The sequence below is a fragment of the Chinchilla lanigera genome, unplaced genomic scaffold (genome assembly GCF_000276665.1).
Source record: "Chinchilla lanigera isolate Chin_1 unplaced genomic scaffold, ChiLan1.0 scaffold00005, whole genome shotgun sequence".
Classification (NCBI taxonomy): Eukaryota; Metazoa; Chordata; class Mammalia; order Rodentia; family Chinchillidae; genus Chinchilla; species Chinchilla lanigera.
The window spans coordinates 11,383,276-11,407,745 of record NW_004955406.1 but is presented as its reverse complement, the minus strand read 5'-3'; the positions used below and the strand labels follow the sequence as shown (position 1 = coordinate 11,407,745).

Genomic DNA, 24,470 nt, shown 5'->3' with positions numbered 1-24,470 from the left:
GTCATTGCTACTATGAGAACTGCGAGCTTTATTTAGATAGATCCCTGTCCTGGAAACTCTGCCAACTTCAACTTGGCCTACAGCATTGCCATATGCCTTCCTCTAGGAATACCTTTCCCCAAAGTTCTCTCGCTTCACAGCTCCTCCAACAGGCTCATCCTTCAGTTCTTCCTCTACTTCTCTGCACAGTTATCCTGGTCACTCCCATTGGAACCACTTCCTCCTCCTGGATGTGGAACTTCTGCATCTGCCTGTCTCCTTTTCGTCTTGTAGTCCAGGAAAACACCTAAGATACCTCGTCAGGATCCCTTTGCCTGCTGCTTTCAACTTCTCCCTTGTAACTGTTAATACATTTGTCTCGTTAATACCCTAAAGTAGCTACTGAAACAAGAAAGGAAACAAAAGCAGCCCCTGTCCTATATATTCTCTTTATAGCCATCTTTATCTTTCTCGGACCTCATCTATACTTGCATTTTATTGGAGCCTCCTCTTATGATTGCATTGCCAGTCTTTTAGGAAGTTTGTCTATTTTACTGACCTTTTGAAAGAACTGGATATTTTGGTTTTTTGATTATTTCCCTATGCTTTTGTGCTTTGCTTGGTTAGCTTTTCTATTTCACACCTTCCTGTTGGGGATGTAGCTCAGTGCTACAGTGCAGTACCTGCCTGTTTCACATATTTCTGCTCTGTAATATTCCCTGCATGAAATGCATGTGTTTAGGAGCAAGCAGATCTCATCTATGAAGACTCTTCATATTGGCCTATTTTTTTAGTGGTACATAAAATAATGTTACTTTAAATATTATGATATGTTAGGGATACATGACACATTTTTAAATGAATATATTAATCATAGATTTTAAATCAGTATCATTAGTAAAAGTGCACAATAATCATATACTATAAGGTGGCATTTTCATTTTTATCTTTTAATTCTGTAAAGATTTTGAACTACACACTTTAAAACTGTCTGATTTTTATCAACTTGTAAGAATACTCTTTTTTTAAAAAAAGTCATTTCATCGTTGGACAGTGTCCCTCTTTATTGCCAGTAGCGCTCTTTGCCTTACTTTTTGTATTGAACTAGTAACTAGCCTTCTTTTCCCTAGTACATATTTTCCATCTCTTTATTTTGATTTTTCTGGGATATTTTGGTTTAGAAGGTTTTTTTTGTATGCCTCATTTATCTGAAGTTTTATTTCACTATCCAGTCTGATAGGGTTTCTTTTATAGCTATTTTAAGCTCCTGTATATTTATTATGATTGTTGATATATTTCAATATAGTGCTACCAATTTAGTATATGCCTAAGTGGGTTTTTTTCCTCCCTTTTGCTTTTTTGTTTTCTTTTCTAGATGGAATTTTCTTCTCTTTTTTTGATTCAAGGGAGTGTTTAGTTTTTTATTTCTAGTATTTTTCAATTTACCCTCAAAACATAAGATATCTATTTTATTTTATTTTTTTTTTGGTTTTTCTCCGGTACCGGGAACCGAACTCACGACCTTGCGCTTGCCAGGCAGGCGCTTTGCCGCTGAGCTAAATCCCCAGCCCAACATAAGATATCTAATAAGTCTACAGTTTCTATCTTTCTTCTTCACCTAGACAATGTAAGGGATACTTTGTCCTAGTTCCTTATTGTTATTTCAAGTTTTAGTCTCCATCTTATGCTCAAAAATCAATAGTTTATGAAGTAAAGTTTTATTAGACTACTAATAATAGTTAATGAATTTCTCTTTTACCACTGTTCTTAGACCCTTCTTCCAAACTGACTTTTCTTCTTGCTGAAGATCACATTACTAGTTCTTTTAATGAAGACTTTCTATTTTTTTGTTTGTTTTGTTTTCATTTTTGAGATAGGATCTTGCTATGTAGTGTAGGCTGACCTTGAACTGACTATTTAGCTGAGGCTGACCTCAGATTCCTGGTGGTCCTCCTGCCTCAGCTTCCCATTGCTGGGATCACACATGTGTGCCGTCACACCTGGCTCTTAATGAGAATTTTCTGTTAAGACTCTTTAATCCAGCAGTTACATACTAAAAGTGTGTTTTAAAATTTACAAATGTAAGGGATTTCCAAAGTTTCCTTTTTTAAAATTATATAATAATTACAAAAAGGTTACCTCATGAGAGTAATTCCTTGCAGTTTTAGACTTGCTTTAGTGTCCAAAAAACCCAGTATGTATAAGTTATCTGGTAGTGCTTAAACATGGTGTTCCACTGCTAGATTTAGTGTTTATATTTAAAGCTGGCTTAATAAAATTGTTCAAATATTCTGTATCTTTCTTGATTTTTTTTCAGTTTGTATCTGTCAGTTACTAAGAAGATAAAGACTGACTTGATAAATATGTCACTTTCTTCTTAATAGTTCTGACATTTTTGCTTTGTGTATTTTTCCAGTGTTATGGTTTCATATATCCAAATTTAGAGTTGTTCTGTCTTCTTGGTGAACCAAATCTTATTTTGAATGTTTTTTCTGGTACCGTTTTTGCCTAAATTTCTACTTAACCTGCTGTTAAAATATGTCAACGCTTTTTGGATAGTATTTGCTGTACTATCACAGTGTTATTTTTAGCCTTTCTATGCCCTTGTGAGGCATAGTCCTACTGCCTGGGTACATGAATCTGAATTATATGTTTGGGCAGTGGACATGGGCCACTGGGTGGGTCCTTAGGTAAAGTGGGTGTATGTGAGCTGTGTGTTCTCCAGGGTTCCGTTATTAGCAGACTCTAAGCTGCCACGTAAATGGACTTGGCATGCTGAAGCTGTGATAATGAAATCTGTTTTCACCCTGTATCCCATAGTCCTGAACATGTCTGGGTATTTCCCTTTGTCCAGGGTGTATACCCAGCTGAGTAGTGGCTACTGGTTCCTTCGGGGAAGGACTAGGGAAGTCCTTCCGGGGCATCCTTGCTACAGCATTTCAGGTTCCGTCTCAAGGGAACTTAGTCCCTTTATCACTAGATTCTGGCTGGAAATCAGCTCAGTTCTGGGAACTGACAAAGGAAACATGATTTTTGTTCAGACCAACACTCTCAGTCTTCTGACTGTCCACTTTTGCCTTTTTCTTTAGCTGCATGTGTTTCCTGCAAGTTGGGCAGGAAACTGTGGCAAAGAAGCAGAGGGAGCACTGGAGTTTGAGCAGGTTGGAGGAGCTATTCATTTGCTGCTTGCCCCAAAGGGTGTTGTGCTGTATGAACCATCTCCACAACTCCCTGCTCGTCAACCTCCCTTCACTGCCCCTTGCTTTGTCAGTTATTATGGTAATTATGGTTCCCTAGATCTGTCCCGAGCTTCACCTCCTGGTCCGCTGTTCATTTAGGGTCCTAGTATCCTGGTGGATTTTAATGAGCCCAACTCTGTGTGCTTATCCTACCCACATCATGGCCTGCAGCTCCACACTGGTGCCCCTGAGCAGAACATTCTGCATGGCTTGGGTGAGTGGTAGAGCCTCTGAAAGCTCCCGTGGAATAGCCCTGTGCTCCACTTTTTGGACTCACAGTCTCTATTTCCTTTCTTTTCTATCTGCCAGAGCATCTCTGGTCTTCGTACTTCTCTCTGCATCAGCCACCATGCACTCTAAGCCTGTGAGAGAGGAGGTACTCACTGATTCTTTTCACTCCATAAAAGTTAACTTTTGCAGCTTGCTAGGTGTCTTATCTTTTCCTTTACTTATTAGTCCTAGCACTTTCCTAACTGGTTTTTGCTGGGAAGTCACCTCAGTTATGGTCCCGGCAGCCAAAAGAACAGCTGGAGCAACTCCTGAGGAGCTGTTTGTCACATCTTCTAGCATAGGAGAAGTGCCAGCTCTTTCTAGAGAAGACCAGGCAACCTGTATACACTCTTAAGGATTTCCAGGATCTGTAGGCACAGCCATCTAGATACTGCATTTGGTATATATATATATATATATATATATATATACACACACATTCATTTGGTTACTTCTGATAGAGGAAAGCAATTGAGTTTTAATATACTGACCAATGTCCCACAACCTCACTATACATCTATATTTTTTATTAGTTCCAGAAGTTATCTTGGCACTTTTTTACATGGGCCTATTAGTCTGCAAATAAGGACAGTTGTATTTCTTCCTTTTCATTTTTATAGCTTTCCTTTCCTATTTTTTGTGTGTTTTGTTTTTATTTGATGTTATTCCATTAGGTAGGACTTCCAGAACAATGTTGAAAAGGAGCAATGAGAAGGAACACCCTAGCCTTATTACCAATCTTATGAGGAAAACATTCTGTCTCTCTCCATTAATTATATTTGCCATAGGTTTTTGTGGGTGTTCTTATCAACTTGAAAATGTTTTCTTTTATTCCTACTTTGCTGAGGATTTTAATCGTGAATGATGTTAGGGTCTACCAAATGTTTTTCCTGAATTAATTGATAACCATCCTGTGATTTTTTTTTCTTTGTTGATAAGGTAGATTAGATTACATTGTTTAATTTGAATGTTTAACCTATCTTGTATAATTGAAATAAATTTTATGTGGTCATATTGTATAATTGTTTTAATTCATGTTGGAGTCAACCTAGTAATTTTCATTGTATTTTGCATATATGTGCAAGAGAGATATTGACTGCAGCTTTTGTTTGATGTAATATCATGTCTTGGTCTCTGACTAATGCTGGATTTGTAGAATGAGGTAGGAGCTGTTTCTTGAATTTTCTGGAAAGATCATGGATGGTAGATATTATTTCTTCTTTCCCATTTTGGTAGAATTCATTAGTGCAAACAACCTAAGACTGCCCCTTTCTTTTTTTGGAAGGTTATTAATCCATTAGCACATATAGATATCTTCAGATTGCTTTGAGTTTTGGTCATTTGTCTATTTAAGGAAATTGTTTTCACTAAGTTACCAAATCTGTGAGCATAGAATGGTTCATAATATCCATTTATTATCTATTTGATGCCTGTGTGATTAGTAATGGTAGCCCTTTTAACATATTTTTGCATTAGCAATTAGTATTTTTTTCTCATTTTTCCTTAGTTTGACTAGAATCTTACCAAATTTTTTATCCATTTAAAGAACCAACATTTTTTTTTTACTAATTTTTCCATGTTGTGTTACTATTTTTAATTTTTAAGGTCTGCTCTAAATTGCATTATTTCTTCTGCTAGCTTTAAGCTTAAATTGCACTTTTTACCTTAGTAAAGATTCTTTAAATAGAAACTTACATTATTGATTTTAGAGCTTTTTTATTTTCTAATCTGAACATTTAATTTTTTAAATTTTTATTTAAGTTCTTCCTAGTTATATTGCATAAACATATATATTTTTGTTGAAAATACTTTCTAATTTCTCTTGAGACATCTTCTTTGACTTAGGAATTATTTATGGAATGATTCAGAAATATTTCTATTGTCCTTTATTGATTTCCAATTTAATTTCATTGTTGTCAGAGAGCATACTTTGTGTATGTCAGTTCCTTCCCCTCTTTTCCATTTCTCCCTATAATTTTGAGACAACACAGGACATTTGTAGAAATTAAAGCTGATACCAAATGGTAAAGTGTACTTAGTGAAAGGCCAGCCAGTGTGAGATTGGGGTAACCACCTTGTCCATTTCTGCAAGCTCCTCTATGAAGTTTATGTCACTTGACTCAGACGAAAGTTTGCGGTAGCTCCTGCTTAGAGTATCTCTTTCGTTTTTATGGTACTATTGATAATTTCCTAGCTTTGACAAATGCACTATAGTTATATAAGGTGTTAATATCTGGGAGGCTAGGTGAAGGTTATATAGGAATCCAGGTGAGTCCAACTTTCAGCCCACAGGCCGTTTGACCTCTTCTTTAAAAAATGTTACAAAAACAAATATAAAAAGTAAAGAAAATTGTTACTAATATGCTGTAATTATGTATTTTAATATGTGGCCCAAGATAATTCTACTTTCCTCAGTAAGGCCTAGGTAAGCCAAAAGGTTAGACATGTACATTTTTAAGTTTCTTGTTAATCTTAAAGTAATTCAAACTAAGGCCATAAAAGAATGACTCAAACTCCTAGAATCTAGAGTTCTGTGAAGGAAAAAATGGAAATAGTCTGTTTAATTCAATTTCCATAGCTTCAAACTTAAAGAAAAAAAATGTTCTGTTAATGATAATTTCTTATTTTCAAACTCAAGTAAACATGGTAATAATTATTAGATTATTTAATAACATGGAATGAAATTTGCTAAAGTCCTAGGATTAAATTTCAGACTCCTGCAAAAGAATAGACTGGAAAGATGATCTGTGAAGCCAAATTACAAATTAAGTACATAGAAGCATTAAATTATAAAGCAAGCATACATAAGCAATGACTTTCAGTGAGATTGCATGGCTGAGAGAAATATATTGGAATATGGAATGTGCAAATGCTTGTTTAAGACCAAAGACAAAAGCCAATGGAAAAGGAAATATTTCTAGGTACTGAAAATAGGAGACAATCATTTTGATACTTGTCTAAAGGAAGTTTCTGGTGGGATGAAGACCATGCAGGTTGAGAACTTGGCCTTGGCTGAGAGATGGTAAAGGTTTTTTTCCCCTCAGAGATGAATATGAAATTAGAGAAAAAAATCTGTATGTGGAAAAATTGTAGAGATTAGTAAAGCAAGACTTGTATGAGAGAGTTCATTCCTCTGTGCTTGGAATTAAGAGCATAGAAAGAATGGTGGTCAGTTGAGGAGAAAATCTGGGTTGTTTATAAACTGTAAGAGATGGACAAAAAGAACACCCATGACGTTATTGATTATAGTTGTCCAGTTCCTAGATTTAAGAATTTTTCTTTGTTGGTTGGTCTTTATGATCTGCGTGGATTCCAGTATGCATTGTCTGCTGAGGGGCAGCCTGGGTCTGAAAATGTGTTACATGCATTTTCCAGCTCCTTTTCCATCTTTTGCATGAACTGGTTCTTGTGCTTGTGTGGAACTTTTTTTTTTTCTCCTAAGAGCAATTGGCTGCTTTAGATCACAATTATTCTGAAGGTGTAAATACCTTTGCTTTTGTTTTAAGAGAAAAGAAATGCCAATTTATCCTTTTACCATTCTGAATTCCTCTCATTTTTCCATTGTCTGGAGCAACATGATTGGCATAAGGCTCTACTTTGCACACTCTGTTTAGAAGACCAATAAGATCCCATTAAAGGCCTTTTAATAGTGAGAGAAAAGGGATTTTTTTCTTCCTTACTGGAGCAATAAAATATGTTATACTTCATGTAAGTTCCTACGAGGGGTGGAGGAAGGCGGTGGAAATGAAGAGGATGATTTAGGGTTCCAAAAATTGCAGTTACTTGTAGAAGGCTTTTACTGAAAATAGATCTTTCTCTTGAGACCTTAGTTTATTCTGAAGAATGATATTACAAAATTCAACATTGCACAATAAAAAAGCAAAAGCAATGGAAGATTTATAATGATCATCCTTGGCAGTTCACTTAAACTGTTTTGCTCCCTTGGGCTTGTGTTCAATACTAAGATGCTTTATGTTCTTAGTTCTGCTTATGTGGACTGAATTGAGTTATATATGTGCAGTTCTCATCTTGTGCATAAACTCTATTTAGTACTCAACCCCTTTGTTATACTTCAGAAGACAATGATATTGAGAGAAGAAATTAAGAGGAAATATCACTGAAGAACCAAAGAAGGTAGACACCCCAGGTCCGCGTAGACAGCACCAGGACTGAATTGCCACCTTGCTAGAAGGCCAGTCTGATCATGGATGTGTGCATAAGAAACAACCCAGCTTAACCATGGCACTTCATGGCTACCCGCCCCCCAATATAATTGTAGCAGTGTCTCAAAATAGCCTGAACTGCCACTTGGCAGTTGAGCCAGGGAAGGCGGACTTGGTACTAGGGCTTGTTGGCATTAGTGTTTGAGAGAGAGAGTGGAAATTAATAAATGACTTGTTACTATCTGCACAGGGCTTATAAAACCATCCAGACATGAAAATAACTACTCAAATTTGAATTGTGATATTAGCTGTGCTGATCACTATAGCTATATCTGTGGAGGGAAAAAGCAGAGGTTGAATTAAATAAATTTACTCCTTTCAGCTCTCTTGGTTAGTTGTTCACTCTGCTATGTCTGAAGGAGGTGCCAAGAAGATTGTGTGTGTGTCTATACGTGGGTCTCTGTGTGTGTTTACAAACTCTAGTCATGAAACAAGAAACAGTCCTATGATATAGAAATAAGACAAAAAGATGTAATTTTCTATTATTCATCTTTCATGTGATTCCAGAGTAAAAGGATGAATGAAATGAGAAATTTTCTTGGCAGGAACTGCTGCAAACTGTCTTCTGCGCCAAATGAGGTAAACTATAGATGAATAGGGCGGAGCAGGTGAAAGAGTTCTCCACTCCAGTGCTGGTTAGCTGTTCCCTAGAGGACTGACATATCAGTTTTAATTGATGTAAATGTCATGTGTTATAATTATGTAAGGATAGAGGAATCCTTCTTCTTAACTTCTCTATATGAAGAATAAGTTTCAGGACTTGTTATACCCTGAACATACCATGAAGGCTGAAGAAAGAACCTTCTATACTGGGTGCTACAGCAATATCATAGCCATCACTTGTAGATCTGACTGTGTGCCTGGCAACTCCACAAGACCCAGTACACACTTGAGTCTACTTTTCATAAGGATCTGGTTAGGCAGGAAGTGCTGCCATCTTCCTTTTAAACCTGAAGTAACAAAGCTCGGAGAAGGTCCATTCTGGACAGAGCCAGAACTAAATCCTAGTCATTGAAATCCAAAACCCATGCTTGTAAACCTTAGGCTATAAAGAAAAGATATCCTAACAGATTTCTTCTACTAGAAAGTTTTTAAAACTTAAAATTTTTCTCCCAGAAGGGTCGAGGTCACTTGTTCATCTCACAATCATTTTTTAAGGAAATATTTATCAGACAAGTTCTGTGTTTCAGGTACTGTTCAGGTGTTAAAGATAGTACTGCTGGTAGGAGGTCAGATCCTTAAGATATGGGGCCTCACAGTGAAAGGTAGGTCATTAATGGCCTGCCCTGAAAGGCAATATTGGAAACAGGGCCTCCTCTTTCTCTTTGCTTCCCTGTCTCCATGAGGTGAGCAGCTTCATCCAGCGCATGCCCCTTGCCATGATGTGATGCCTTACTACAGCTCTAAAAACAAAAGAGCCAGCTGACCATGAACTGAAACCTGCTAAACTGTGAGCCAAGAAAATCTTTCATCTATATAAGTTGATTTTTGTTACAGTGATGGATAAATGGCTAACACAGAGACCAGTAGTTAACAACTATAGAAAATATCTTTTATTTTTCATGACACAGAATACTGTGAAGGAAAAAAGTCAGTGAGGACTATGTAGGGGAGTCCAGGGTTGCACTTTTGCTTCAACTTTCCATGAGGATCTCAATGAGGAGTAACCCCTGAGCAAAGATTGGAAGAAGTGAGATAGACAACCTCACAGACACCAGGATGAACAGCCTTCCAGGACGGTGAAGGAGAAGAGTAACATCATAATGTCAGGCACAAGAAAACAGAATGTCATGAAGAGGATATCAAGCAATCCTTTTTATTTGCCAATTACAAACAAAGTTCTACTTTTATTTGGCTCATGTCTCATTTATCAGAATAATCAAATTTGGAGAGGCACAAAGCACTTAAGTTTTACATGACTACAAAGTTATCACAAATTCCAAACTTTTAAGCTGCAGATATTTCACCTCTATTGAAAGAAAAAGCTTGCAAGACATCCAAGTTAGCTTAATACACAGGCTCTGAACATATGGGGGCTACACAGTTGTAAATGCTTACACTTCCTTTGATAGGAATCCAGTGCATAGGGACTGGATTGTGTGCAGTTGTGATGCAGACGCTGTGGAGAAACGTGAGCCAATACACATGACACAGAAGCAGACATAGTGTGAGCAGAGGCTGTGCAGGCCTCACGTGCCATCCAGGACTACATGGTCTATGCTGTCCTAGAGAAATAGAATGGCACTCTATCAGACATCAAAAGATGAAAAATAACATCAGTGCCCCGAAGAGTCTTGAAATCAGCCTATCTTTAGATTGCTCACCCCCAACTGCTTTTGTTGGCTATGTTGTTCAAAATCCTTTTTGGAGCCACACATCATAAAGTGCTCACCTGTGTTGTTTTGGATGTGTCTCAGGTTACTTAAGAATAAATACAGGGAGATATTTATCATTTTATGCATATGATCATGCCCAGATTTACCCTTCTTGATGCTTAAAGTGAAACTGTTAAGAGGGTGGTCCAAATTTGTGAGCACCAGTGACCATCTGACAGCCTCAGTCTGGGTGAAAATGTGGCAAATGGCTTTGATTTGGACTTTGACTCATATTTTTTTTAACTCAGTGGCAATGTCCTTCCAGAAATCCATTGTACAATGGTTTTATTTCCATGTCTTTGCCCTTTCATGTGTAGTGCCTAGCATAGCATTATAACCTGCTTGCTGGCTAATGAATAAATAAAAGCAGTAGTGCCCTCTGCTAGGAAGGTGAAAGGGTAGAGGCCACAGAAATTGTTGGGCTGCAATGTTTTATATCCTATTTGACAGAGTGAAAGTTTTTGTGGATGTGAAATAGTCATAACTGACTATTATGCAAAGGTAAACAGAACAATACAATGATCTTCTAGGTAACCGCTCATCTAATTTCAGTGACTATTGATTCATAGTCGGGTTTGTTTCATCTATACTCTCTCTCTCCCTCTTGCATTCCCCCATATTATTTTTGAAGTAAATCCTCAAGACATCTAATTTCATCCACATCTATTTTAGTATATATCTATAAGAAGTAAGTCCCTGTAAAAGTTGCCCTCCAAGTGTCCTTGCTGTTTCTCTTGAACTTTAGTTGTTGAAGAAAGCAGATCATTTGTCCTGTAGAATTCTCCATAGAATGGATTTTCCTGATTTTCTCTTGGTGGTGTAGTTTACTGTGATCCTCTCTTCTGTACTTATTATAGACTAACAATTATGAAGTGCTTTATCAGTTTCAAGTTTGATTACTTTGGTAAAATCACTTCATAGGTTGTGTGGTGTGCTGAGGAATAAATACAAGGAGAAATCACGTCATTTGTGTGATGTTTCTAACCTTTGAGAATCAATATCCATATGTATTAATTTGTGTGATTTGTGAAATAGTGAGCTTTTGGTGATTTTTCTCAGTCATTAAGTAAAATACTTTTTCTTTAAACTTTCTCTCATTTGACATAGTTATTCAATGGTATAATAAAAGCATGATTCCTTACCTTAGTTTAGTAATTTTCAAAACAGTGAGGTGGACCTCTAGCATCCTCCAACAGCGAACCATTTGTTTTAAGCATTGTAATGAGCTTATGGAATTAAATATATTTGATGTATGTCAGTCCTGTATAGTTAATGTTCTCACTAATGTACAAAATGTTCTATCTTTAAGTTTACTTTTTTGACATGACTCTTGTTTTCTGTAAGACACTCTAGGTGCATTTTGTCGACTTTTCCCTAGATCTTATTTGAACCATTTCTTCAAGCATTTCTGGGTCTACTATTTGGAATGGTCTATACAGACCATAGTTTAAGTCTCTGGTTGTTTCTGTAGTTGTGACTAGACTTTACAGTGACAGAACTACAATTAAAATATGTTATTAGTTCATGCTAGTACTTGCACTTCAAATTCAGGGTGCCTTTCTGAACTGTGAGATTTGACATTCTGTGTTCCTTTCACAAACTGAGAATCTTGATATGCTAATCATTTGTCCAGGTTTCTTCTGCCATTTTGTTTTTCTGAAGCCCATCCTTTAGTAAATTTCTCAGTAACTGACAATGAAAATAATGTTCTTTGAGTTATTTCATACTAAAAATTTTTTCCATGACTTTTAGGATTGAAAATCTGTTTCATTAGAATTTAAACACTTGACTCACAATTTATGTCTTCAATGTTGTAAATAGGTCATTTCATTATCTATATGTGGAAGTGTATGATGATAGTAAGAGTGTCTTCCCTAAAATCAACTTGGCTTTTAGCATAATGACCAAAGGAATTTTTTTTTCCTTGTAGTAGAGTAGTTTTACTAGGATATGTCTCAGCTGTAGCTGTTGTCATGCCCAATGGATAGTTTCAATTTTATTTTAGTGCAGGAAAAATTTCTTGGATCATAATTATAATTTATTTAACTGACAAAAATTGTATATAATTACTGTGCCCAATGTATTGTTTTGAAATATGTATATTGTAGAATAACTAAATCAAGCTAATTAGCATATGCATTACCTCATATACTTCAGGTAATGCGTATGTTAAAAAAACTCACTTTTGAGTTGAGAACACTTAAAATCTAATCTCATTGATTTTTTAAGAATACAGTTCATGGTTACCAATTAGAATCACCACATTGCAAAATAAATCTTTTTGAATTTTTGTATCTAAAATTTTGAATCATATTTTAAATATGCATTTATTTCATTGCTCGGTTACCTACTCTGGGTGGAATTTTATTTTTTAATTACACATAATAAGTGTACATACTTTTGGTATACAATATGATGGTCAAATCAGGTTACTTAACATATCAATCACCTCAAACATTTATCATTTGTTTTCAGTGAGAATATTCAAAATCCTCTTTTGTAGCTATTTTGAAATAAACAAAATTGTTGACTATAGTCACTTGAGAGTGGCACCAAAAAGAGAATTTATTTCTCTTACCTAACTTTGTACCCATTGACTAGCCAGCCTTTCTTCATACCTCTAGCTTCCCTGATGCCAATAACTGCTACTCTATTGTCTCCTCATGTGGAATCAACTTTTTTTCCCTGGGGACTTTCATAGTGTGCACCTAAGAATTTCTAGTCTTCTATATACTCTAAAATCAATCAAGTTGACACTCCAGCTTAACTATATTACATTCCACTACCTTGTTACTTGACTCCCAAACATATCTCTTCAAAAGATACTTAATCTTCAAATAAATACAAGGTAATAATTCCACCTAACAAAATATAACTATCCTACATACAACCAAAAACATAGCAATGCTATTCTCCAAAGTCTCATCAGTTTCAGCGTTTCTAAGAAGCACAAGTAAAAATCTTTCTGAGACTCAAGGCAAACTGTTAGCAAGGAATCTCTTTAAAATTCAAAAAGTGGGGCTGGGGATTTAGCTCAGCGGCACAGCGCCTGCCTGGCAAGTGCAAGGTTGTGAGTTTGATTCCCGGTACCGGAACAAAAACAAACAAAAAAAATTCAAAAAGCACATTACTTAATCTCAAAATGTAATGGCATATGTAAATATGTCCATTCCAAAAGGTGCAATAAGGGAATAGAAAAAAGAAATCAGACCAAAGCAAGAGCAAAACCTAACAGGGCAAACATGTCTCATACCTTCATATCCAGTATATGATGGTAAAATGTGAGTTCCAAAATACTTGAGCTGCCCCACCCCATGAACTTTCTTGTTATAACCCAACCAGCTTCTCTCTTGGATGGGGTCCACTTGTTTCCTTTGGCTTTCCTTAGCAGACATTCCTGGTATCTCTACTTTTTGGTGGTTTCCACTGCACCTTTGGCTTCATTGCCATAGTTTCAGACATATGCCTTTTGAGGGATATGTTGCCTGGCATGCTAGGCCTTCCTTTACAACTGAGTGGAAGCCTGCCTCATACCTCTTGCACGCCTGAACAACCAATGTCATGTAGCTGACACCAAGATTTCTCACCAACTTAAGCAATAGCCAGGGCATCTTGGACCATGGCTGCAGCAGCCTCGGCATGCCTGAATGGCTGACCATGGTGATTCCCAGACAACTAATTCTCTAAGCAGCCCTTTTCAAGCAGAAGATCCATAGCTTTTCCTCTCAGATGAATGATTTACAGTTTTTCACCCTTGAGAATCAGTTGGTGGGGTCTTGCTGATTCCTGGTTCAGAGTACTTCATGTCTTTTTAATGGCACTGTTCTCTTTAGCAACTACAACTTCCTTGACTCCAACTATACACATGCTTTTCTTCTGCCCAAATTTAAATCTCAAGGATATCTGCTCTACTTTTTACTCTCTATTCTTACTCTATATCTGGGTAAAAGCAGTCAGAACTACTCATGTCAACTTGAACATTGGGCTGCCCTGAAAATCTCTCCACCAGATCAGTTATTCCACCACCCATAAATTCAGCCTTCCACAAAGTCTCAGAATATATGTAAATGTTGTTAAGACTTTTGCAAGAGAGTAACATGTCTGGCCTAATGTCTGTGCCCTAATCAAAACCTCCTTCCTAACAGAAATATGGCACTGGCCTTTACTTTCCATATTCTTATCAATATTCTAGTCTTTGGCACTCCAACCAGAATCATGTATTGGGCTCTACATGTAGTAATTTATTCTTTTTGCCTCCTCTAAACTTCATAAAAAATTCTCCTGCAAACCAGCTCCAAAGGCTTCTGAACCTTATAGTCAGGTCCAGTTACAGCAAGGAGCCCACTTCTCTCCTACCAATTTTCTGTATTAGCTTTCCTGTTGCTAGAAAGGCCACCCACAACTTAAAGGAGGAGATGTTTATTTGATTTCATGATTTCAGAGGGTTTACTCCATGGTCACCTGGCTCCAAAGCAGGAACATCATGGTGAAAGGACTTAGCAGAGGAATACTTATTACCTGATGCCAATCAGAAGTAAAGCAGGGAAACAGCCAGAGAGGAGAGACTACATATATTACCCAAGATCAAACTCCCATGACCTACCCAGAAACACCCAAAAATGTCCTTTATTAATCCCCTGGCTGGCTCTTAAAGCCAATTAAGTTGATAACACAATTTAACCCTCATAGTTACTTTAAAGAAAACCTTTTTATCAGGATTGTTTTGAATTTATAGAGCAATTTTGGGCAAATTGATTTTAACAGTGGTGAATCTTTAAGTAATATATTATAGTTTTCATTTACAATTTAGGCCTTTTAAAAAATTTCTCCCATTGATATGTTATAGTATTTATGCACTTCTGTTTGATTTATTGTTAGTTATATTCTTTGATAATGTAAAATTATATTTTTGTATAATTTAAAGTTATATTTTTTGTAATGTAAAATCACACTATTTCTCCAGTGGTTGCATTTCCATAGAAATGCATTTAATCTTTTAATATTTACCTGGAAGCTTACAGGGTGTGTTATAAATTACTTAGTTCTTATAAGTTCTCTTATTAGTTCTAATGGGAATTTTTTGTTTGTAGTTTTCATATGATTTGCTATGCATACAGCCATATATGTGTATATATGTAGAGCAATAATTTTCTTTCTTTCTAGCCTTAGTCTTTTTTAGCCTACTAACTAGCTAGAGATTTTAGATTTCAGTACAGGGTTGAATAGAGTTGGGAAGAGGAAAGCTGCTTTCTTTCTTCTCAAATTATAGAGTTAAAATATCAAGTACTGTAGTTGATTCATTAATGTTTCATTGAGGACTATTTTGCTTATGTTCATGGAGGACATTGGTGTATAAATTTGTTTTGTTTTATAATATCCTTTGTAGTTTCTACTGTCAATACCAGGATAATGCTGGTCCCATAACATAAATTGAGGAATGTACCTTCCTCCATAGTTTTGTGAAAGTTTTAGCATAAATTTGACTTTATCTTCATATCAAATGGTCATTACTTCAAAACAGTTTGAAGTAGGAGTACTTGGAAGATGGAATAAATTTTGATTATGTTTATCAAAATAAATTTAATACTTATTAAAAATACTTTCAATTTTTTTTCTCATCAATGAGGATTTTATTGCTTGAATGCACTCTGCAGCATTGCCTACTTTTTGAAAGCTGTATCACCTTATAGGACAGACAAATGATTTACACTAAATATTACCATCTGGACAGTACTATTTGAATATACGTACAATTACCCTGTACATTCTTTTTTTATTTTAAAGAGAAGAAAAATAAGAATAGCAAAATACCAGCAACATAGACAAAAACAAAACAAAGCAAAAACAGTAAGAATAATACAGGGTTTCAGAACAAAATGATAGAAATCAATAGTGGTTGTTATATTACATAGTTCAGATATGGAGCTATTTATATTTTCTAACTGATTTGTCAGTTTAGCAACTTTTATTGATTAAGAATTTGTGGATTTCATTTACAGTCTTTATTGCCATGAAATTGCTTATAATATCATCACAATATCATTTTAAGCCTATATAATCTTTTAATGACTATGTTTTATCTCTGGTATTCGTAATTTATATGTTTTTACTTTTTTTCTTTATCAATTTTAGTAGTAATTTATAAATTTTATTAAAATTTTCATTAATTCAACTTCTGACCTTATTTTTAGTCTGATTTAGTTTTTCTTTGTCTTGTGCTTTTTTATCATTTCATTTGTCTACATAGTTGAATTTAATTTACTCTTCTTGAATGAAATGGCTACATCACTGTTTTTCTAATGTAGGCATCTTAAAGCATAACTTTCCCTCTAAGTACTGTTTTATCTGCATCCCACACATTTTGATATTTTACTTTATTTTTATTATGTTTGAAATATTTTCTGATTTTTTGATGTGTGTGTTATTCATAATAGTTTCATTTAATTTTCAAATTGGAGATTCCCTCTATGTTATTTTCGTTGTTCCATAATTTATTGCCACTGTGGGCAGAGAACATACTCTGGATAATATCAGTCCTTTGAAACTGATTGAGACCTCTTTTATGACTCAACATATGGTCCATGTCGATGGAGGTTTCTGTGCCCTGGTAAATTCTCCCATTGACTAACGTTCTACAACTTCTAGTTAGGCCAGTTTGTTGACAATGACATTCAAATGTTCTATTTTTTAGTGACATTTTTGTCTAGTTCCCTTAGGTATTGATATAACATTATTAGAAATATCTAACAGTGCTCATTTCTATTTTTAGTTCTGTGTTTGCTTTGTTTGCATCATATATTTTGAAATGCCTTCATTAAGTGTATATAGATTAAGGATTGTTATGCCTTACTGATGTTTTAGTGTTTTCTTATGATGAAGTGATGGTCTGGTAACATTCACCTTGACGTTTACTTTGTGTGATGTAGAACCTGTGAGCTCTGTGACACTCAGTGTCTCAATGGCTAACTTTTCCCACTGCAGTGTTTTTTTTTCCCTCTTGCTCATTTTTATATGAAATTAGTTTTACTGAATTTTTAGAAGGCAGAGATGCATAAAGATACTTCCCAGCTTTGCCGCTTTGGAATCTCCTCTTTTATTGCATTTGTGTGGTGATTTAAAAAGCAAAAGACCTCATAATATCTAGGAGGTCTTTTCCCACCTCAGTTTACCAATACTTTCCTTGTCCTTTGTCCCTGAGTTTATCCTTCACCATTTGAATTATCCCAGCATTTTGTCTCAGTGCAGAGTTTTGCTACAGGAGCAATTATCTTTTAGTGTTAGGAGTTCTAGCTACCCCTAGACTGCTCCCAGCCCTTTCAGAATTAACTTAAGTAGATCCTTTCTTCTCTTCAAGGAATTGGAGTTTGTAAAATCCCTTCACTTTGAGTTCTCAGGTTGACCCTGACACTTTTCAGGAATGCCTGTTTGTGAGCTGGGAGTTCTGTTTTTACAGGGTCCCTCGCCTGATACCCACTGCTTCCTCCTATCTGATGATACAAACACATGGGTTTTATGCTGTCAATGGCTTCTCTCTATCTATGTGTTCTTAGGGGTTTGTGGGCAAATTAGACACCTATGTACATCTCCCTGTGCTGTCTAGGTCATATTCTCAAGTTACCCTTGTTCCCTCACCCTAACACTTCCAAAGAAGTAGCTATGAATTTAAGTTTCTTTTTACTGAGACTCATGCCATTAATCAGTTTCACATTAACTTTAAACTACTGTTGGATACTAATTTGTTCATAAGTTCATAAAATGTTACACTAACCACTTTTTAGTGGAAATTTCTTACCTTTTCACAAAGTGGGTACATATACTGCTGTTTTGTTTTATAGCTTGCAAGGTATTTTTCATTAATGACAACCTCTTTTTCCTATTTTCAGATAAAAAGAAAAACAGGCTCAGAAAGTTAAGTTCTCTGCCTAAAGTTACAAATGTTATGACAGAGAAGAAAATATTTAATAATTAAAGCAGTTGCTAGAGTCAGAGGTGCTTACCAATAACTAAGAAATATTTTCAAGTAACATGATCACATGAGTATCAGTTAGTAAATCAGCTTCAGAGAAATGTTATTTAAAGAAAATTGTTTGGAGACATTTATTTAACATGCATTATAAAATAAATAACATTTTGATGAAAAATAATATGCAGTGTAAACAAAATTTGTTTTGTTTTTGAGCATTCAGCACATACTTTGGAGATTATTTTCCTCATTGAGCTTTAAAACAATTATTTGACAATCTCTCTGTTTTATACTGGTGAAAAATTAAAGCACAATGATGTTGATTTGCTCCTGTAGCTAGTTATAGGGTCAGGACTCAATAGTCCACATCTTTGCATTCTAAATCCTGTATTCTTAGCTTTATATTATAGTCTTTGTGATAAAACTTCAAAATGTTGTGAGACTGGAACAGATGAACCAGCTATGACAGCTCTGATATGTCTCTTCAGACAGACATGGTTTGTTATGTAACAGTCAATTTTATGAAGTACAAGTATCAGAGAAATGATGAAAAAGAATAAATGAGTAATTTAAAGACTTGACGAGTAATTTCAGCTTGGCAGGTCACAAATGCCCTTCTAGCATATAAGAAAAATGACCAGTTTCCCCAGGAGGATATATATGTATACTTTATCAGTTTTAATAAAATATGATGACCTAGAGATGTCTTAGACCACTTATGCTTCTTGAGCAGTTCTAACACTATCAGCACATTCTGTAGACACATTCTAATGACATTGCCATCACTCATGGCATCCACATTCTCACACCCTCTGTTCACTTCATAGCCTGCCTTTCAGGATTAAGTGACTATGCAATGTCACTTTTTTTCTTATAGGCTAACTAGGGAGAAACATAGAATTCCTGAGCTCCTCATATGTGATCAAGTTAGTATTGTCATCCCTGTTAGGATCTCAAAACTGATGTTCCTAAGAATTTTGATACTCACAGATAGCCGCAGGGCAAGCTTAAAAATAGAGCAGATTAGTTCCACATTGGTAATCCATTTTGGGGATAGTTATGAAGTCTTATTTTATATGTGGTGTTCAATCCCCTTTACCTTTTGAGCAAAGTTACCATAAAGGTTGTGTTTTTTAAAATTCTTGTATTACTTTTTATAGTAGGCTCTTGAAATCAGCTGTATGACAAGTTGAATATAGAGATATGTGTTACTATGTGTATGTATTTTTTAATCATTGAGCAAAATCAGGTTGCCTGACAAGTTGTTACTTTAGGGTAAATCAGATTGAGCTTTGTGTAGCAGAAATAGTGTGGGCATTAGGCCAAAGTAGAAGAAAAGAACGGGGTTATTTGAATGGCATTCTTGTATGCAGCATCTCTGGCCTTGTTCTGATCAGCTGTCTGGGCTGGCATTGTCAACTGTTGGCTAGGGACCTTTTCAGGATATTATTCGTGACTTTCTTGCATTTTTAAGCCTACCATTTACTAGTTGTATGTTCTCTGTCAAACAGCTCTACTGTAACACCTGAGCCCCATATGTCTCAAATATGATGTGACCTCTGAGTTGCAGCTTCTAAAGACTGGCCCTGATATATCAGCTTCCTGTCACAATGATGGCTGTCATATTTGTACCTAGGCAATGGTAGTACCAGGATCTGTGGTGGAAATGTAGGTGACTCCTGGGATTCTTGCTTCCTACAGCACCCTCCCTTTCTAAGCCATGTAGAAAGACAAATATTATGCAAACAATATAGAAGTAGAAAATGTATTAGTTTTGGGACAAACGGATGATGTTGTTTTTTAGAGTTATAAAGAAAATATAGGCCCTCCAGTTGTAATATGTCTCAACTTGACTTCAGGCCCATTTCTAAAATATGTCAGACACCTACCTGTTAAATGAAAATGGAATTGGATTGGAGTATTTATCAGTAGAGAATTTTTGTCAACTGTTGGTATCTGTACCCAGAACTCTGACATGAAATCATAAAGAACTACTGTTGGTACCTGAAGACTTCGAATCCTCTTGATAATAATAATTGTGCATGAATGATATCAGGCTTTGGATGGAGAAAGAATATCCCATATTGGAAAGTAATCATAGCTTTTATGTTCTTTTGTGTGCATGCTTTGACAGCTTTTTGGAGACTACAGCCTATTTCTTCATGAAACCAAAAATTGGAGAGAAGGAGGTGTCCCCAAATGTTTTCTTCAGTATCTGGCATGAATTCAGCTCTGACTTTAAAGACTTTTGGAAGAAAGAGAACAAACTTATTCTACAAGAGAGGTAGGTATTTTCATTTGCACAATGGCATTTAAAACGAGTATTTTATTAGGTGTGACACTACTGGGGTTGCCAATTTTTATAGCCTGAACAAAAAAAAATAGATGGCCCCCACCCTGGGGTAGCAAGTCAAAGAAGGTGCTGACATTTGGCAGAATTTGGAGTTTGAATAAGAAGAGTCCCTTCATGACTGTGATGCTGCAGAGAATATCTGGGGGTGGGGCATTGCCAAGACCAGTGTCTGGTAAAACAACTTCTGTCATAAAGAAACCACACAAAAGCAAACCACATAAGGAATATTGATCCATCCTGCTGGGATGCTGAGCCCATCCACCTTTAAAGATGGACAGAAAGGACTACAGAGGTAAGAGGAATAGTTTTGCATTTGTTTTCACTCAATTCGTATGATACAGTGATCATTCATATCAAAATTTCTTCCAGATATCGCCAGGAAACAGAGAGAATATTTTTTTAAGCCTCTTAATATTCTTGTGGAATTGCATAACATTTTTTAAAATAAATCTTTGCAGAATGAAGGGGAAATTTCACCACTTTAATGTGTACAGTAATGTATTTGATTATAAAATTCCACAGAAATATATTGTCATGAATAAAGCTACCTCACTCAGGCAGTCTGCTCAAATCCCGGAATCTAGGAGGAAAATGAAAAGGAAATATAATCGAGACTCTAAAACAAACCCTAATACTGAACCCACTAGTGTACTTCCTAACATCCCTTTGCTAGGAACAACTTTCCTTTACAGCTTTAGAAAATTTAAACCTTGAGGGACTTGGTTCATCACTATCACAAGATTTCTGTTCTCTACTTGTTGTCTTCATTTTGATCTGCTTACATACAAAACCATGTCTACCTAGATTTCCATATCTTCTTAAACTAGATGAAATTAATTGCTAACATTTATTGAATGAGTAGACAATGGCCAGACTTGTGCTCACTGGTATCATTATAGTCACACCTCTTTTAATGATGAGGGTGCATTCTGAGAAGTGCATTGCTAGGTGATGTCATGGTAGTGTGAATATGACAGAATGTATTTTCATAAACCAAGATGGCTACCACATCAGTGATGGCATAATCTTATGGGTCCGTTGTCATATGCAGCCCATAGTTGACCAAAATGTTATTCAGTGAATGACAATTTCTTAGATTCTATAGATTTGTCATAGAAGAAACTATACCTTGGTACATAGCAGAAAGGACAAAAGAACAGTTTGGAGAGAAAACACTCATTCTAAATCTCACCCTAAACACAATGAATATTTATGCCTCAAAATGTACCACTAGGTGTTACCATAAAATTAGAGATCTTAGTCAGTCGTCATCCCTATAGGTAGGAAAGATAATTGCTTAAAAATACGTAATCATTATTTCTTTCCCTCACACTCAGCCGTATGTTTACCAGAAAGACATACTTACTTTAGAAAATTGTAAAGAAGAATCTTTGGCTATTTTTTTAATTTTTAACCTTAGCACATCAGGCACAACTTCCCTCCTTTCAACTCTGACCTAAACTTATTCCCCTGGAAAGAGATCTGACACCATTTGCACTAAAGTTCAAAACAGAAAGAATAGTATTTCATGTTACACAGTTGTTTGCATTCTCTTGGGGATTAGGGACCTAAAGGAGAAAGGAAGCAGTGAGATTTAGGCATCTACAAGGCAGATCTAAGCAGGGATGTCCTGATGCACGTCAGGTAAGCAAGTGTGTCACAGAGCAGGGCAGACACACCACGGACAGAGGGGGACGCTCTCATCGTTGCTGTCCTCTGTTACCCTAAAAACAAGGAGATGCCTCTGGGAGAAAACACTGGGACTGACTGATTCAATACACAGCTGCCTAAGTGCACGCACAATCTCTGTCCAACATGTGCTTCATGGGAGAGAGCTGTGTTGCTAGGCAACATTGTCAACAACAATCCTCTTTTATGGTACTGTATGCATCTGACATCCCCCGAATGAGCTTTTCTTCACTTTCTAACTATTTCCTAACATCAGCCAGATCCTTTCTTTATGCTTTAGCCTGTGCTTGTCATGTCCTAGATATATGTTAAGGCTTTTGGACTCACGCTTGGCAACTTTTCATTCTGGCAGTGTTGTGAATTGGCAGAATATGTGAGTGCTCTTCACTGCGACTTCTAATTTTACTAAATCATTTGCTTTTAATAAAATACTAAAGAGGAACATGTGTCACGTGAGAGTGCTCCTCTGTCCTTTGCCTTCCAACGTCTATGATAGTCAGACTGTTGTGAAAAGCAGGATCATTGGTGTGAAGTGTTTGGGGGACAGTTTTATACTTCGCCCCGGTGCAGGACTAGCTATGTAAGTTCTAGACAGCAGTGTAAAGCAAAAAATAGGGGCACCCTTCTTCAAAAATTAACAATTTCAGAACAGCAAGGCATTAAATCAGCCCCAGAACTCTTCTGAGAGCTGTAGGCTGGCTGGCTGTCCGCATGTACAACCTCATGGACATGGTCTTGGTACCATGTTTTTGTAATAACTGGAAGGGTACTTGAAGGATGTTTGAGGACCCCAGGACATCCATGGAAAAATGAGGATCTGATCATATCAGAGTGCAGAGTCTCCCATCCAGTCACCATCATGGGAGTAGAACCTTAACTAGAATTACAAATACTTCAGATAGGATGCTGTCCCCAACTTGTGTATTTCCATCCTTTGTGTACCTATAATATGTATTGTCTCCCTCAGCATATTCTCTACACCAGCTATTCCTTAACTGCCTGAACAGTATGTATGCAGTGTTTGTATTTTGCATTACAAATTTTTGTTGTTGGCATGTTCATCTTTATTTCCCAAAGAGGAGTTCAGTGTCTTCATTTCTGATGTACCTATCACTGTCATTGTCCACACTACCTTCCTTCTCTCAGTGTTGCCATAAAAGTTTTCTGACTTGACTGCACTAGTAGTATAAATGAAATGAATTAGCATATGTATTAAAATATTTTTGGAACAACATGTTAGGTAATTTGGGGAATTATTTGAATTTCCCCCTACTTATTTATCTTCTATTTTACTCTTTATAATCTCTTGTAAGAGGAATCATATAATATTTAATCTTGTGGGTCTGACTTATTGCACTTAACATTATGTTCTCAAGTTGCATCCATTTACCTACAAATGCCTCATGTTTATCTTTCTTTATGAGAGAGTAGTACTCCATCGTGTAGAAATACATTTTCCTTATTCATTCATCTGTTGATGGACACATGTACTGTTTCCAAGATCTAGCAATTATAAATCGTACTGTACCAACATGGGTATATATGTATTCCTATAATATGCTGACTTCAACTGTTTTGAGAAGATACTTAGAAGGGGAATAGTTGGGTCAAATGAAATTTCTGTGTTTTAGTTTCTTAAGGAATCTCCACACTGATGTCCATAGTGGTTATACTAATTTGCATTTCCACTGACAATGTAGCAATTCTGCTCTCTCCCAGCCTCCTCTCCAGCATTTGTTATTATTAAATTTTTTGATGATAGTCATTTTTTCTGGCATAAGTTGTTATCTCTATATAGTTTGAATTTGTGTTTCTCTAACGGCCAGCAGTGTTGAATACTTTTTCATGTATTTCTTAGCCAGTTGTACTTCCTCTTCTGTGAAATGTCCATTCATTTTGGTTGTCCATTTTTTGATTGGGTTCTTTATTTTGAAGAGTATTTTCTTTTTGTTCTTCCTATATTCTATGTGTTACTCCTCTGTCCAAGCACTAGCTGGCAAAATGATTTCCCATTCTGTAGGTTGTCACTTCACCCTTTTGATTACTTCTTTTGCTATGCACAGGCTCTTAAATTTGATATGATCCCATTTGTTGATTCTTGGTATTATTTCTTGTGCCCCTGGGACTCTGTTGAAAAAGTCTTTGCCTATACTTGTGTCTTCCAGAGTTGTACCTATTTGATCTTGCAGCAGATTAAATGTTTCTGTTTTAATATTTAGATCTTCAATTCATTTTGACTTTAAGTTAATACATGGTGAGATATATGGATAGCCACATGCAGAAGACTGAGTCTGTGTATTTTTTTAAATGTCTTCTCTATTCCTCCTCCTCTTTTCTCCTCCTTCATCCTCTTGCCCTTCTCCCTCTCCCCTCTGTCCC

General features: G+C 36.1%; 1 protein-coding gene across 1 annotated transcript in view; it reads left to right on the top strand.

Moving 5' to 3' along the window:
* The window catches only part of Fmn2 (formin 2), a 307,518-nt gene that overhangs the window by 258,357 nt on the left and 24,691 nt on the right, over positions 1-24,470 (top strand). The window contains exon 18 of the mRNA XM_005375457.1: positions 20,184-20,333. Within this exon, the coding sequence (XP_005375514.1) occupies positions 20,184-20,333 (150 nt within the window). The remainder of the gene's footprint in view (positions 1-20,183; positions 20,334-24,470) is intronic.